This window comes from Ptychodera flava, chromosome 11, assembly GCF_041260155.1.
Source record: "Ptychodera flava strain L36383 chromosome 11, AS_Pfla_20210202, whole genome shotgun sequence".
Classification (NCBI taxonomy): domain Eukaryota; kingdom Metazoa; phylum Hemichordata; class Enteropneusta; family Ptychoderidae; genus Ptychodera; species Ptychodera flava.
The window spans coordinates 28,727,833-28,746,378 of NC_091938.1; the positions used below are offsets into that span (position 1 = coordinate 28,727,833).

An 18,546-nucleotide genomic window follows, 5' to 3' on the forward strand; every position below is an offset into this window, starting at 1 on the left:
GGTAAGCTTCATTGGCTAGCGTAGATGGAAATTTGCGGACCAAAAGAGTTCTCTGACTCTCCAAATAGTTTGAATTTAGTGCTACACGACCGCTATATCAAGCCTTTTACCAAATGACGAGTTTACACAGCTATTTGTTTGACAGTGATTTTCAATGCACAAACTATCTTTTCAGGTCTAACTTCTGAAACTAAATAAAATTTCAAAACTAAGCGCTATAATGAAGCGTTGGTGTATTTACCATGACGATTTTGTAAGTTTTTTTATCAAAACAAACTCAAAATGCACGCATTTTCTGATCTCTTCCAATGTTGCGTGGTCAAACGCTTCATGCATTTGTCCCGCGCGCCTGCCCCTTTAGGGTTCACAATTGACTAAAATGATCTGGAAGTAACAAAATCAATGTCAGAGCCATCTATAGATAAGCTACTGATGTCTTATTGACGTCATGGTATCCATTCCCTTTTCGAGTGTCGATTTGGAAATCTACTTGATATATAGCTAGACTATTTAACCTTTATTAACATGAGTGACAAATTCTCCGCAAAACAACAATCCTGTATCCTATACGAAACTACGACCCGTAAAGGTGAACATATTTTGTATTGTTCAAATGATTTTAAGTGATTTACATGCATCTTATGACTGTAATATTATCTGCCTCCATATAAACAGTTTAAATCCTAGAATTTAGGTTTCAACAATATGACTAGGGGCAAGGCTGATATCAAACTCACCATTAAGAAGTCATATTACGATTAATACTCCCTGTTGCAAGCATTTACACATTTACCAGCGTCAGTAGTAATATTTCACAATGTATGGAGAATTGCTTTCTCAAAAGTTGGCAATGCAAATGAATTACTTCAAAGTTTGATATCGTCGACTAATTTAAGTATCTTCACTCTCAGTTTTGAAGGAATGAGTCGGTCAGAGCGAGACATTAGTGAGCACACATATTTTTCTGCCTATAACATAAAGTTCGTTATGGTCGCAAAAGCAGCAACACCAGACATTTGTAACAAAATTGAGTCCGGTAACTGCGTTGTCGTTAATGTCAAAACTTGATGTTAAAATTATACAGTGAAGAAACTATTAATTTCCTGTGCATAAAATAATTATTTGTAAACATATAAACTGGGACCTGCACTACTAACGTCACAATCCCTTTCGATAAAGAAGACGTCACGTTGAGATGCCGATGTCGAACAGAAAAGTATATCTGAGGTCCAATTACATTATTTATTATTTATTACGCTGTCAATTTGTAAGAAATGACAACAATGAGCATTGACGTCATTCAGCAAATTAATATTTGTTCAGAAATTTGCTCCCAATGCAGTGAACAAAAACTGATCATGATGATCGTTCAAGTGAAGATATTGAGTGCTATTTGCCATACATCAATCCCCTAAGGAAATATGGCTCTCCTTATTGCTTGGCTAAAAGCAAATTGTTTAAAACAATAAATTAAATGCAAATTACTTCATGTACAAGTAATCATATAAGTTACTGCAGTTTCTTGCACTCTGCCATTGTCAGATTGACAGAACTGTATTAGCCTTAACTCTTCACTCTAAGTTATATTGTTAGGTCGTACCATTATACTCTCAGCTGTTTTAATCGGTGTTGAAACGTGATAAAAATATTTTTGGGGTGGCGACACATGAAACCGATTCAGAGCTTTCGTTTAGGCAGATCGCGCCTCTGGGACAGATATTCGGACTCTCAAACTTTTAGGACTCTTTTCTGATGTACCACTCGTGGAGGTTAATTTTCAAGCTCTTGGAGAAAGAAAACTTCATCCGCTTAGTTTTTCAAAAATCGAAAATTTCATTTTTTTTCTCCATAGAGTTAACACAGGGATAGCGGCCATTTTGAATTATTTCAAATATCGGTAAATCTTGGGTAATTTCTTTCTCTTGTACTAAGATTTGCACAGTGCCCCCTGATTTTTATTTTCGATTTTTAAAGAGTTCGGTTGAAAGATAATTTAAGGAAAGTGTGAGCAACAGTTTGAGTTTGTCATTATCGAGGCGCTTACTGCCTTGACTGCACAGATTTATCAGCATTGGTTATGCGTAACATTTCTGGGATACAGGGTAAATTTTCTGATTTGTAGATTACACCGTTTGCTTGTGTTAGAGTACTCAATGTTCTGTCAATAATTTCATTTGATACGTCAAAGACCTGGTCCTTGTCCTTTAGAGATATAAATGAACTTTGATAGTTCAGTAATGTTCTCATACGTCTTGTTTCGAAACGATTGCATGTGATTAGCACAGTCTGAAGTTATTATCAGTGAGGCTGACTTAAACCTTCTCCTTATTGACTCCCGTTGAGATTTTCACGTTGTAAATTACATTTCTGGCTTGATAGTCACTTTTTAACGACCAAAAAGACGTATCGCGGAAATCCAGTCACTGGTTTCTGGCGATTATCATGTTTATTTTGTGATTTGATAATAAAGGCCATATTCTCCGTGCAACTGTGGCTCTCTTTAATTTTATTCTTATTTGAGATTTTGTGAAGTTTAGACCTCTTTGGAGATGTTGATCAACCAAGTGTCTTCACTGAAAAGGGATGAACAAGGTGATGTTACGTTTCCTGTTGTTTTTCCTCCGTGTTGATTGATTTGGTAGGTGTAACCACTCGACTTCACAGCTGTGTTTTAGTGACAGCTAGATTTATCGAAAACGCCCTTATTACTTGATAATGTTACAAGGCTATTATTTATTGCATCAGAGATGTGATTAATTACATTTGCTCGGTGATTAGACTGCTTCACTTATGGATGTACACTGTATGGTCTTTCGATTTACGATACGGACTATGTTGTAATAAGGTTGGGGTAGAGTATTTTGAAATCTAGAAGTGTCAGTGAATTGCTTTCCTCAGGGGAAATGTTTGACAAGCTAAACATTTGTGTGAAATCGATCATACTTATTTAGCGAAATTGCTATCTCTGGCTCTGAATTATGTATAACACGAATGGAACTAATTTGGGATAATTGGATGGTGAAGTAATGCCGATTTAATCTTCAAATGTAATCTCATCTGCATTTCTTTTTACATTACACACTTGTTTTTATGAGTAATTTGTATTATTGCAACATTCAACTATCTGGCACCTAACACCTTTGAGAAATGTAAAAATATGAAAATCCAATTATCCCAAATTAGTTCAAATCGTGTTGTATTTTAAAACTAATAAATTCCTTATTTGGTAATTGCATTTTGAATATACGCGTACGGCTTTACTACGATTTTTTTTTTCATTTGTAACAACGACAGTATGTCTTATCACCAGTATCTGTCGTTGCATTCATTTCTTAACGAGGAATTAGTAATAATACGTAATGACACGGTATCATATATTTTATACGATGTCCTCAACACTTTTATCATTTGAGTGTTGCACACACGTCAAAAGACTGGTATTTGAGGTAAGCTGCTGATTTAAAGTTCAATGTTAGCTAGTGTCCTACAAAACTATTCCGTGTTTAGCATGTTTTTTATGAAAAAAGTGCATAACTATCAGTAGTTCTTAGGACAAGATGAATATCACATTCGGCATATCCTAGGCCTGCTCCGCTGAATCTTAATTATAGAAAAGAGTGAGGTTTTCTCAGGGGGCCACCCATAACTTTGTGAAACAAGTTGACTCCCTAGGACTATGTTAATTTGTTAATTACTTAATGTAGACCAGGCCTTCGTAGATTTTGCCACACATTCATTGATTCGAGCAGTATGTAACACGACGAATCACCAACCTGCAGTGCCTGAAGAAGCCTTACACTTTGACCAGTGAAGAAGAGAGATGGATTTCATCCAGATTACATATTGCTTGCTGATTGTGGCTCACGTAACGAACTCACAAAGCTATGGTAGGTTTCGCTGAATATCACTCAGAAGTTGTCGTTTTGGTCTTTCGGTTTAATATCGGTAATGAAACCCTTTAATAACACTTTCTGGTACAAAACTGTGTGTGTGTCATTCGCTACATCGGCTATCATTCTGCCTTGATGAAGTAGCTGTAAAACTACGCTTTTGCAATTGCAAATTAATTGAGTATGCTAGCGCGTATACACCGCTGTGGTCCTACCCTTCTCACAGCAGCGTTGCACTATCGCACTTCCCTGATTAGCGAGGCCCTAATGTCCGCAGTGAGGTCAGGTCGCCAGAACACATAACTGTTTCACCTCTGAATTTCATTTTCGAAACAAAATCAAGCTACACTTTCGAGTAAGCGGTAGACAGAGCAGGAAAGATGGTACCATTGGCCGCAAAAATATTTGTTTGGTAAGCCTAGAAATATTCAGACATGACAAAATGTTCTCAGGCATCCTAGATAAAGACACAAATATACATTATTATGAAGAATGAATTCGTATTTTTATATTCAGCTTATGTGGCTAGTGCAAATTGTACATGGAGACTTATGTATAATCTTTCAGATTTACTAATACATTGGATAAGACTATGTAATTATATTTCAATGGTTTTTTTTGCCCGATTTCTATAGTTAGCGGCTGCCCCGAAGGTTGGCGTTTGTCGAATTCCAACGACACTTGCTATTTCTTCAGCATAGAACGTGCAACTCAGCCAGTCGCTATCTCGTACTGCGAGTCATTTGACTCGACTTTGGCGACATTTGACGACTACAATGAATACATGCAATTTGAAGATACCCTGCGCCAAATGCACAAGGGAGGGCCATTTTTGATTGGATTGAAGTACGACACAAGTAGTGTAAGTAACGATATTCCGTGAGGTTGTACAAGTGCCAAATATTTATAGGAGCAATGTCTGGATTCTTTTTATATATGCACTATTGTTAATAAGTTGTTAGTTGAAAAAGGACACAGAACTGACATCTCATAAGGAAAGAAATGCGTTCCAGTAAATTCTTGAAATCAAGAATATTTATTCAATTTACGGGTCACTGTTAAACATTTAGCTACTTCGCGTAACACTATGTAGCTCATTCAATGCGACCAGAAAGAAGGTGAACGACATGCAAATAAAAAGTCCGCTATTCACTGTCCTGCCAGTGTATATTCTCAAGTATAAATGACATTTTAAAGCATTATGGGACTAAGGCGGGGATATATTACCGAAAATGAAAGTCCATGGGTTACAAATAAATGACAAAAGTTAAAATTAGGTGAACAACATTTCGGCAAAATTAATTTTTTATACGCGTAAGCACAGAAAATGGCAATACTTGAATCTTAAAGTTGGGGAATGTTCAGTTCTGAACTTCCGTATTTCGATTCCTGACACTTGCAAGTGTACCTACTACGAGAAGTTTTTTTGGCAAGTGTATACTAAGAGAAGTTTTTTCTGCTTTTATAAGTACAATTCACAATAAGATTTGACGTGTGAGAGTTCCTTGGATCCAGAGACCTTTCGTTTGCGCAGGTCGTACTACATGTTCTCATTCACAACAGATTCCAACAAACCTGAAAGTTATATTGTAATCAGATCAAATAATTATTACCTTCAGAAATCACGCTATGTCCATATATAATTACACTTCAAGTAATATCTGCTGCGTTAAAGGACATTCTGCTTGCTTACATGCATAAAAACAGGAGCAGTTCACTGGAAAAAGGCTTACAAAGAAAGAAACAATTAAACAATGATAAATAAATATTATATTATGCATTAACATGTTGTCTGACATGCAGGTCAATAACTCAAGAAATACATAAGTATAAGTAGGCCTATCATTAGATAATCCGTGGAATTATATAGGGCCTTCACATGTTTCACAACCTTGTAGACAGTATGACTGCACGGTGCAGACAGACGTCACACAGCAATTCCATGTTTTGGCAATCGAATTAGTACGCTTTAGACATCCACGTTTGACTTTACAGCGGATGACACCACAGGCATATTGCAATTCTTGAACATTATTGACAGATTAATGAAGCCAAAAACTGATGACAGTATGTTCGATAAGACACAACGCAAGAGCCTCCTAGGACGTGAACGTAAATAGTTCAAGATTCTAGTTTTGTTAAATGAGTTTTAGAAGGTCGTTTTTATTTGGAGACGGGCATCTCATTCTGTCTCGGTAGACAGTGTGAATATGTATTCTGATGAACCACTTTGAAGCTACATAGAATTTCTACACGTATCATACAGTAATCCACTACGTGCAACCCGTTGCGTGAGGCTATATGCACTGCACAATGCAGTGGAATTAATTTCATTTGGTAACACGATCTTTTCATTAGTCACAATGGCGTTGGGTTGATGGAACTGTATATCCGTTACCACAAGAAGACACGCACGAAGCTTGGCCTCATTCAGTAAAAACTGTATAATGTATAAAAGATGGAATGCTCTGAAAAGGTTCGTGATTACTGCTTGTGATGAAAAAAATCGTTTCATCTGTGAGAAAGACGCTAGTCCTGGTAAGTCCAAAACTCGCCTTCATCTTACAAAATCAATAATAAATGCATTGGTAATATCTGTATGGAGTATTAGGCAATTACAGTGCCAGCAACTTCCCAACTTCTCAATTAATGAATCTCCGTTTCTATCAGGATTTTTTTTGAAATATTGTAGTGGAGGAATATGTTCATTCCGGCTTTACATTAACATCAGGCATGTTTATAGGTTGAAACTGTTTCCAATACACTTCAATTTTACTTTTACTCACCCAAAGATTGCCCTAACGGATGGGTGTCAGTGGATACGCTGGCTGTGTGTTATTTCTTCAGCGAACACGCCAAAATGTGGCTATCTGCTAAAAAACAGTGCGAGGTAACACTGATGTCACGCCTGGTAGCGGTAGGTAGTGATGCATCATTGTATAGCCTGGAACAGGCCATGACACAAGGGAACAAAATTGGCAAATGGTATGTCGGGAATGTAAGTAACGGCAACGATGATCATTCCGTCGTCACAACATCGGTAGTTCCTATTCTTCTGATCACAATACCTTTAGATATATCATGAAGGAATCGTGTTTTGAACCATGGCAACATCGATTTTGATACCACAAAGTGCATAACACTCGTTTACCTGATAATCAGTCTCATTCGGACCTCGGACATTCCTGTGTAATATATTTTATAATGGGCTCCAGCCACCAAGTTTCGTTACGGCTGGAGTGGTGACTGATTGTCTTCACTCTGTTAGCCAGGCAATGCTGCCAGTAGAGCGAGATTCTTCTTCCATGCACACAGGACAACGCCATTCAAAACGCAACTTATCATTTTGCAAAGTCAAGTTAACGAAGCCTCCTGATTCACTTTTGTTAAAGATTCATATTTATGCCTAGAATGATATATATGAATGGACTTTGATCGACTGGGCGAAAACAGCCCAATTTACAAACCTAATTTTAGGCATACCTGCATGACAGATAATTTCTGATAAGTAATAGTCTAAGAAGATGTTCTGTACAAATGCGTTTATTAATCTTACTGACGAGCTGCAATTTCATATTCCGACTTTAACTATGTAATCGTGTTCCGAAGTCGATAAACTAAGGTACGAACGCAATTTTCATTGTAGTATTTTGGAGAAGTAGAATGGTGGAGCTTATGTGTTGCAATAAGGAGGAGTGACAGAAAATGGTATAATATACGCTGCAGCGAACAGCATGAGTTTGTATGTGTAAAAGAATTAAGTGAGTATACAGATATTGATATCTTTTAACAGCGAACAACGCTCTTTTGAGTTATTTATCCGTTGCGCGAGAGACTGCCAAGGGTCGACACTATGAGATCAATGACACAAAACCTACTGTCATAAGTTTACAAACCATATTTAAGCATTATCATTTTGTGCAAGGGTGTCCAAGACATCAATCTTTTGGACTATCAGCCTCCAACACCTTTCCTAACCCTATCCAAAACCAAAACCACTGCGGGCTAGACGGATATTCCAAAGTTATAAATGTACAGGGCGCTCTAAATGTGTCAGATTTTCCCTAACTGTTTCTTTATTCAGAAAACAAAACAGTTCAATACGATTAAGGTAGTCGAAAGTCGTACATTAAAATTATTATATCACTAGTTCAAAGTGAAAAACAAATAATTAATTAGACAACAGAATTCCAAATTGGTCGACGATCTAGTCGATCTAGTGAAGGATACATATTAAAAGCGCAATTCACTGAAAAACGCATTTGGTTCCTGAGTTACAGATCATTCGAAATAGAAAAGTAATTATAGCATTCGTCTTCCATTTGTGCATTTGGTATGCGTGTATTTATGTGCGCAAATGTTTTCTTAGTATTTATCCTACTAGATACGATACACCTGTATTGTCAAAGGTGACACTAAGTTCGCTAGACCCCATAAAACACGAACATTCAAAAACGAATTCCTGTTGGGTGATCGTGCATGCTGTATGGTTTGTTTTTTTTTGAACTTTTAATTGTAGTATATGCCGTGTTGCAATTCCTATTTTACACCAGATACTTCATCAAATAGGACTGTTACGACAGCGGAAGGCGTCACAGTGAGTTCTGTTGGTGGGATAAGGACAGCGGTAACAGAAGGGGCGTCGACCCTATCAGATCCTGAACAACCTGTTACGACTACATATCTTCACAAATCAGCTCCTAGTCAATTTACAAGACAGTCATGCTTGTATGAAACGAACGGAGACTCTGCGATACTTTCTTTTCCGGGTACAGCATACCATGGCCATGCGATGCGGGTTGAGATAATGCACGGTGGGCAGATTTCCTTTATCTGTGGAATTGGTTATCAAAAGGATCACGACTATGCAAGTTGTTACAACGGAAAATGGTTGCCATCTCCACCAATGTGCCAAGGTATGAGCTGTCTTAACGAATGTTGTAGTTATTCTAAATATTTTTGAGAATTCCTGAAAGTCGCGTGTTTATCAAAAAACTAGAATATTCCTGACAGCAACTTAGATAATAAACACACTCGAATATAAAGTATTTTCACACTTCGTGCAGAACGCTGTAATTTAATGTAAAGACACTATATTTTTGGGAACACATTATTATTTCTTTTGTGATTATACAATGGTTTTCCTAGACTAGTAATGAATGACCATTGGTCATTAACCTTTACTACTCAATTGGAGAGTATGCTGGTTTTAGGAATATGGTGTCAAGTAATTGAAAACCAGGCGTACGACTGACATACTTCTACATTGCATATTTAAGGTGGTTTTATTTGTTGACAGAACGATCATGGGCAGGAACACACATCATTTTTACTAATGCATAGCCAGGCACCGAGAACATTGACTTTTAAAGTAAATCTTTGATATTTAAAGTTTTAACATCGCGTTTGATTTAGATGAATGTGGCCAAACTAAAAGATAACATTTCCTATTGGGAATACTTATGTCATTTTACTCTAATGAAGTTTACTACTAAATAACAATTTTCCGACAGGCACAACACGAAATTAGCTGATAATTAAGGTTTCACGGGAGGCCTTTGTGTATTGCTGTTTCAGAGCGTGTGATACAGAAATGCACTTACGGCATGTTATACATTTTAGCCCCGTTAATTTTGTTGTTGTTTTCCTTTACAGTCGTATTCGAATTTTATATAAAAAGTAGGCAGCTTGATATAAATAATCGGTTACAGGTCCAGCATGAAAAATATTGTACACGATTGGCATCTAGGCGTACGAGGACAATTGTTACCTAAATGTTACTAATGAGCTACAGCATGTCAACAAATAAGGCATCAGCTGCATAGTTATTAGTCTGTAACGATGTTGGCATGGCAATTAGCTTCACAACAGTAATTAGGTGTACGCTTGACTTAACTTAACTTCGTCTGTTTCATTGCTAGCGCTAATCATCCACAAATTAATAACCTACATGAAGTACAAGAGAGTTATGTCAACATTCTTCTGGGGCATTCTCAATATCGTACATTGGAGTTTAAATAATTCTTCAAAGTTAGTAAGTTCTGTTTATATTGCAGATATCAACGAATGTGAAACAGTAACACCAAAGCCCATCTGCGATCCCAACGCAGTTTGCATTAACACAGTGGGCAGCTTTGAGTGTAAATGTAAGAATGGCTTCGTTCTGGACATCGAATTCGCATTCTGCGTGTCTAGCCTTTCTATGGCAGAAAGTTTCATCAAACGTGAAAATGCCGGTAAATTGAAATAAATTCTTTCATCAGTTTCGTATTAATAGTTTTTGGGATAATTATCGATTTTCAAGGTCAATATTGTGATTTCATGTATTTTACAATATATTGTATATAAATAAGTAATAGGCCTTAATCTGATGACGACGGGAGAAAATATAGAAGTAATCTCAAAACCACAAGAATAGAAGATGTTCAACGGGCATGTTCCAAAATAACTAAGTTTCATTCATTTCAGGCAAAGTTTGTGTTTCGGATCAAGACAAAATTTGGAATATCGAATGGAAGGAAACGCCTGTCAACAAATACACTGAATGGTTGCAGTGTCCACAAGGGCATGGTAAACATATTACATTTTCTTCCAAGTATAAAGGCATTTTTAGGCAGCCGTTATGACGCGATGACCAAATCCAACTGTCGTCCAACAGTTGTTTTCGTACACCATGCGCAATAATGGTAGCTATGCAACTGCACAGTTTACACAGTAAACCAACCATATTATCCATGTACGTCATTGTTCAAGACTGATATTACAGCTGAACAACGACATTATTTATAACAAGTCATTTGTGACCTAAGTAATCAAATATATCCCATTTTCAGGAATAATGAGACGACAGTGTGATGAGCATGGTGAGTGGGCAGTGCCAGACACAACATACTGTGTAAGGGACGTCATGACAGAACTTCACAGGTCATTAAATGTGAGTTACAAAGCATTCAATGCCACAATCATGGTGTTAACGCTCATGCTAAGCAAACGGCTATTTAGATAAAGTCATGAATTGTTTGTTGAACCTTAAAGTGTTCTTTTTGGTTAATGTTTAACAAGGGTACAGCAAAAAGGTGTATCATTTGAATATATTAAGACAAATTGGATTGGAAAAGCATTACCGGAGCCTCTGGTCCAAAAATGTCTTTCTGAGTTGGATAAAGCCTGCCGTGACGTTTGCTGTTCATTTTACACATTTATGATAACAGCTCATTTATTATATTACGTTTCGCGGGCTTCGTTCCAGGACAGCGTTTTGGAAGATATTGTCAAGACAACAGACCTTCTAAACACCTTGGCTGAATCTTTTAAAATTGGGGAAACGATATATGGTGGTGACCTCTTAGTGGCCAGAGACATTTTGTCAACGATTGCCCATAATGAGTTCTTAAATGGGAACGAAAGTAGGATGGATATTCTACCACTAATCAAGGTATGGTCGATTTTATCGGTTTACCCTTACAAAAGTCAAATGGGCTTATTGGCAAATGACGTTACCGGAGCTATTTTAATAACCAATCTTCTGATTTTCGTTTGAGTTATTCGTCATTCATAAATCTGAGGAAAGTTGCGTCGTACCCTAGGACAGAGACCGGACGCATCCTTCTTAGTTTGCCTTTTTGTATGTTTTTAGTCCCCGTGGATGACGTCCAGCGAGGACTTATAGATTAGGTCATGTCTGTCCATCCGTTCTTTCGCCCGTGCGTCCGTCACTAGCCCTTTCTCAAACAAGAAGAAGTAATTTTTAAAAAATTGGCATACCCTATGGTATCTTAATGCACAACTTGCTTTCACAAAATAATCAAATTTGGCCCCAAGGATTCATGTTTTTTTTTATCTTTTTGGGGCTACATCCCCTGAATCTGAATCCAAAATTTTGAAGGTATTCAGACCTGTATTGTCTGAATCTCAATCCGAAATTACCTTAGAGTCTTCTCAATGTATATGTGCAAAGACACTCGAATCATTCTTGACATTTCAAGAAATACCAACTCAAATCTGATGAACAGATGTTGATATACAAGAGCTGTAACCGTGGAAAAAGATATTTAGATGTTTCATGTCAAAAATTACTCATTTCACATTTGATACACTGTCCTAATTAGTGTAGTATATCCAGAAATATTGCATCAAATTTAATGAAGCGTAGTACAGATGTTGAACTTTCAGTACTGTAACAGTGTTCTAAGCCATTTAACAGTATCATGACAATGAACTGCTAATTTGAATATTTGATAAGCTTTTCAAAACAGTGCAAAAAATAGCAGCAAATTCAATAAATGTTGATACAAATTTCTACCACATAGTGCTGCTAAAGTGTACAAAGACAGTTTGCCGCATTTTGTCAATTTATTGCTAATTTGCGTATTTACTGAACTTTCCTATTTACTGTACTATGTCCGTAAAAACTTCATCAAATTTAATGAGATCTGGTACGGATGTTGAACTCTCAGTAATGTAATAATGTACAAAGACATTTAGCAGTATCAACTCACTTAACCGCTGATTTACATATTTGATGAACGTTCATGCCTAGTGTGTCATGTCCAGAAATACTGCATCAAATTTGATGAATTGTAGTACAGATGTTGATCATACAGTGTTGTGATGGCTTGCATCGCGATATTTAGCACCTTTGTGTTACGTATTGCTAATTTGAGCATTCAATGAACGTTCCTAATTAGTGTGATATGTCCAGAAATACTGCATCAAAATTGATGAAACTTGGTACAGGTGCTGACCTCTTAGTTCTTTAATAGCATAGATGACATTTAGCAGTATCATATCCGTTAGTTGCTAATTTGACTATTTAGTAATCGTTCGCAATTAAAGTGATGAGTCCAGAAATACTGCAGGTAATTTGATGAAATTTTGTGAATATGTTGATCTTACGTTTTAATCAAATGCAATGACATTTAGCAACATCTTGTCGATTTATTACTAATTGACTTGTTTAATGAATTTCCATAATTAGGTACTAGTCTAGATTGGCATTACATTTTCACCATCACGGTATGGACCAACCTCATTGTTTTCTGTAGTAAAACTTGGTCTCTAAACAGGGCAAGAGTGTTTTTAATTACCGATTTATATCCTGAATGGTTGCGCTAAATCCAATGAAACTTGGTGCAGATGTTGACAGTACAAAATATTGGCAGTTTAAATAGCTATAGCACATCTCCTCCGAAGTGAACATAGGTTTTTGTCATATCTGGAATTCTGATTGTATATTTATTTTAAGAGCCATTAACAAGGCGTGCCTGAAAAAGTTCCTTGTACATTTGTTGAATTTTGACATTTCAAGAGTAAGTTAATTAATGGCATACCTTATTCTGTCCAATTTGGTAAAATGACATAACCCAACGCCATTCATACTGATGTTTGTAGTACAATCTAATGAGCATAAGTCGGAGATAGGTCTTTCGTACACTCATTTCGTTTTTCATGTTGATCATATAAACTTCAGTTTAGTTCTCTCTACTGGCAAATTCCGAATTACAAGCGGGGACTATGTTATTGTCAGTGACTTGTTTTTTTGTTTTTTGTTTTTCTGGTAAAGATATTTACATATACGCAAAGAGTGCCAGTATTGACTTGTCGGTGGACTATATGTAACATCAATTTGTATTCACGTGTCAAGAAGTCTTGTATTGATCCGATAGTCGACAAGATAACACAATAGATAATTTACAATTTAGGTAATTGTGAAAATATCATCTTGTAATTGTCTTATTAGAACTTTCTCAACGCCTGTAGCCAAAGCCTTAATCTCCACGTTCAAGTTCAATGGAAGCAAACTTACGGGGTAAGACAAAATTGGCATTGTTGAAGTCAAGAACAATAAGCATATAATAAGAATTTGTTGAAGCACTGTTGATCTGTCCATCTGCGGTTGGTAGACACAAGAAGCAAGTTTGTTCAATGTAAACGATGTCGTGAATAGGATGAGTTAAGTGATCTACGGCAAGAAGTATGATAAAAGCGGCATGTTTCCTTTTTCCAACAGCACTGCTAGGATAATACTTTGAATCAAAAACCGTGCTTATGTTCATTGCACTATTTGGTAGACATCAAACTGTTTTAATTCAGGCATAAGTACGTACCCATTTTTATTTGAAACACTAATGAGATTTTTTATTGTCCCCATTGTTTATTGTGTTTCTGTTAATCCCCAGCTCTAAATGAGTCGTTGCTACGGCTAACTTTACAATGTCAACCTTACCTTTCATCGCATAGAATTATGGACCCGAAGGCAGTGCAGTAACTATTCTATCGTCTCTGGAACACTTTGGTGCCACCGTGTATTTATACATGTTACAAACAGGCAGAGATATCTTTCTTCAAAGCAAAAATGTTGGTATGTATTTAAGTTGATTATTTTACTGTCCGTTACCTCTCAAATAGCATTTACATACCTGAAAAATTGCAGACAACTATAAGAATAAGCAAAAATTACTCAAGCGCGTCAATGCTTACGAATTGGTTCTTTTAATGACAGTATGGGATCCAGTCTCTGAAAGGTCGCTGAATTCTCCCGATCCCTTTTTGCGTGTATAATAACAACCAAAAATGCAATGGTTTATTTCATTGTACATTTTTTAAGATCTTGAAGTAATGATATGCTTTAGAAACCTGACAGATATTCCTATTAATTTCTTATTCTGAATTTTTGACATCAGAATAAATGATTTCTAATGCATGGTCTACCTTAAAAAGGTATGCAAAAATAGTTGTGGATTTCTACTTAACAACGTTATTGATGGTTTTCACTTACAGATCTGGTTGGCTCTTTCGTTCGGTCTGGATCTGACCATGTAAAGAGACGAAAGAAATACGCTCATATTAGCAATGACACCTATGCGATACACGATACTGTGACATTGTCCAGTGAATTCATAGAGCAATTTCGCACAAACATCTCAGGTACCAGTTACACTTATAAAAAACTGATCATAAGGACACGTATAGACAATTTCGGTTCATCAAAATGCCAGTTTTTGGATGAATGAACGAAAGTTTAGATACGAATCATTCAGCGCACCGAAATGATAGTTTAAACATTATATGCAAGCTGATTATACTGTTATACCACACTGTAAACAGTACATTTTTGGATTTTCATGCCTCAGGACAATTACAGAAAAAACCTACCGAAATCCAATATTAAGGATACACTATATTTCAGACATACCAGTTGCCACTGTGATGTTCGTTTGTCGGAATATGGGAAGCGTGTTACCGGCAGACTTCAGACAACGTCAGGCGAAAAGGACCTGGGTGAAAAGCATCACAACATCGAAAATTGTGAAGGCAGTGAACACGGTTGCTTTAGCAGTGTCAGTCCATCCTAAGTTAGGAAACGTTTTGAACAACCTTGACGACTTAGCCATGATTAGATTATATAAGGAAAAGGTAATTACGTTATGGCTCTATAACTTTAAATCATCATCCTTGCGTTACTGCTCCCTGAAAGAAGTTGTCTTTTTTTCCATAATAAGATATTTGGTCGCACTTTAATGATGTGTCTTTGTCTCGCTCAGGTTTACGTATCCTTCGTATAAAGAATGTTTAAAATCGAAGGTTTATGTTTTGCTTTCGTGTGAGGACTGCTTTGTTTCAACAAAATATCTCAACTTTTATCACTCTGCAAAAACATCCGTGAGGGTTAGGTAACCTAGGGTTAGGTAAGTCTAATAATTTGAGCGACAATGATATTTTGTCAGTTTTTGATTAGTCAGAGCCGTTTCACATACTCTAAAAACCAGCGAACAATTTTAAAGTTAGACCCTTCTGAAATTTTTGCACCAAATTTAGGAGTGCTGAGAAATAATGGTTGAATTATTGTGCACGCGAAACTAGTAGGTCTTATTCCGATATATTGTGATTTAGCAAACGACACCAAATTGTAAAGAAGCGCTTACCAACGAAGGGTTGCTTACAATTATCCACGTGAGATATCAACACTAACGAAGAGCCTGCGTTAACACACTAACCATATATTGCGGTGATTTTTACAGGAAGCGTATAACCCACGCTGTTCCTCTGCGGACATTGGCCCCCACACAGGGTAGGTATGAAAATGACTTCCTTGACAAACACATCGATAGTTTAAGCTTAACATGCATGTATTCTGAAAACGCCAAGTCGTTTTTACCGAGATATGCTTAATGATTGTTTACATGATGTACATAACGTTTTGCTTAATTATTCTTCTTCCAATGTCTTGTACAACAACTACGACGCAGTATCTGGGATACTTCGATTTGTCACTTACTTCATCAAGGAATAGATGAATTTGGCGAATACGTGGTATGCGGGTGTAAAGAACCAGGAACAATTTGTGCTATAATGAGTTTGGGGAAACAACCCATGGTGAGTTTCATTCTGCCCCTTGAGTAAACTATGTATTTAAAATAAATGACTTATTACTGGGAAAACGTAGATAAAACTGTTTTATTAAGGTAAGTATAGTATTCATACTTTAAAGAAAACCAAGAAAAGAAAATCATGTCGCAAAGTACAACTTTTTCTGTTCCAGAACCGCAAAATCCGCGAGCCGATAGGCGAGTGCTACATGAAGTTTATTGTACCAAATTCTCGAGTGTACTCGACTGCGGCGGGGGCTATTGTTACTTTATTACATCACCTTGTGTGTCTATGTCGTCTTATTGGGTTATTCTCTTAACTTGAAGCCCCGAGTGCAGGAAATGTACGTCTGAGAGATCAAACTTCGGAAATTTATCACCCAAGACCAAGCATTTTTATAAGTTTGGATTACATTGAAAATACACGCACCCAGTGTCCAACGACAACACACGCAGACGACAAAAAGTGACAGTAAATATATGGCAAAGTGCCTAAAATATTGTAAGGCATTTCTAAAACATGGATGAAAACGTCTACTCCTGTATTTACAAAATACGCATTAGTAAATTAACCATTTATTCATATTATTTATTTAGTATCCAAAAAATTCAATCTTAGCTTAATGGCCTCCCTTTTATTGGTTTCCGTTTTAACCCTCTATCTGGTTAGAGGCCAGGTGGAATGAGCTCTCGTCCAATTAGAATGACGCATAGAAGCATGATATAATTTAATTATGTATTAACATTCGGTTGTAATAATTAAAAGCGGGGAAACCATAAATTGCAATTATAATATTTGTTTGTTATTTTGTTCTCCTAAATGTAGATAACTATTTTTGTACGTATACACTAGTTGTAAGATTGAAGAGAAAGTAAACCTTGCTTTCTGTCTTGTTCTTTTGAAGACATTCTTGGAGTCTGCTAACAAAACCGTGACGGCAATTCTCAGTGGTGTGTCGACGCTGCTGATTACGACAGCCCTAGTAGTGATTTCTTCCGCAAGGCAAGTGTTTATCAACTCATTTTAGGCATCTGATATACAGGTTACGTGGCATCATAAAACAATTCTGAAAAAAGAATATCCAGATCTTTCGGAGCGCCGCTAAATATCTATGTCATTGAAAAAATTTGCTCAGTCGACACATCCTGCAGTCAACAGCATGAATTATAAATCAATATAATTCAGAAATTCTGTTGCTGGCTTCTTCCTATATTATTGTCCTTTTTACACTTAACATTTGGTTGATTTTACCAGTTATTTTTAGTCCTTTGTGTGCCTTTCAGCAAGCGCTTTTCGCCTTCCAAATATTGTCAGCAACTTTTGCCTTATTGATAATAGGTTCCCAGTGCTGCGGTATTACATCAAATACATCAGCGTATCATGTCACTGATTAAAACTACTTGGAAATATAAAACCATTGCCGTTATTGTGCTTAGAATCAAGAATAAAAAGAGGTCGTCATGCAAACATTTGAAGTTCAAAATGGACACTATGTCCCATTTAAACTCAATAAGACAAAAGTGTTCAATTTTCAAAAACAATCAGAACGTGAAAACGTCATTTTTTCCATATGGGCTACAAAATAATTTGATACAAGCAACTTTAAAGCAAGTTATTTGGAGTACGGTATCTCTGTCCACGGGGCGCTTCAAGCTGAACAATGGTTTATTGATAAAGGTTAATACTTCTGTTGATTTGCTTTTTGTATTGCTTATTCACAGGTTATCATCGGATAGTTACTTTGTGTTGGGTCAAACAATACTGTCCCTTGAATCATATACACTTATAATTTGCATTGCATCATCCATGGAAGCTACGACCAGCCTGCAACAGGTATGTTATAAGTCAATATAACAATGTTCACTTACCTGATTCTTCCAATGTGTGGAAATTTGACCAACAATGATAATTGTCTTCACTGTTTTACCTAGGTTAGCCAAATTTGGCTGTTCGATATTTTATTTGTTGTTCTTTCCTCCGCAGGATACTTGCAAAGTCTTGACCGTAGCTATGAATTATTCGATTCTGAGCAACTGTTGTTGGATAATGAACATGGGCATTGAACAGCTACTGCGTTTGGCATTCGTCTGTCGTCGGATTGTTGTCAGGTACGTGGACCGAAATCAGTGTTGAATTTGTATTTATAGTGAACGATTTTTGTTTCAAGTGTATGATGCAAACATCTTCTCTACTGAACCAATGGAAAGTAGGATTTACACATACTGTTACAAATTAAATACCTTTATGAACATCATAACAATGTGTCAATATGATGTGTTTATAATTT

General features: G+C 36.6%; 1 protein-coding gene across 1 annotated transcript; it reads left to right on the forward strand.

The window, feature by feature from the left end:
- The first annotated feature begins 10,364 nt into the window (after nucleotides 1-10,364).
- On the forward strand, nucleotides 10,365-18,113 carry LOC139144468 (uncharacterized). Its single transcript, XM_070715167.1, has 11 exons — nucleotides 10,365-10,460; nucleotides 10,724-10,824; nucleotides 11,140-11,325; nucleotides 13,630-13,698; nucleotides 14,130-14,250; nucleotides 14,670-14,816; nucleotides 15,079-15,305; nucleotides 15,911-15,960; nucleotides 16,139-16,265; nucleotides 17,164-17,261; nucleotides 17,981-18,113. The coding sequence occupies exons 2-11, from the start codon at nucleotides 10,729-10,731 to the stop codon at nucleotides 18,111-18,113; spliced, it is 1,254 nt and encodes a 417-aa protein (XP_070571268.1). The 5' UTR covers nucleotides 10,365-10,460; nucleotides 10,724-10,728.
- The last annotated feature ends 433 nt before the right edge of the window (nucleotides 18,114-18,546 follow it).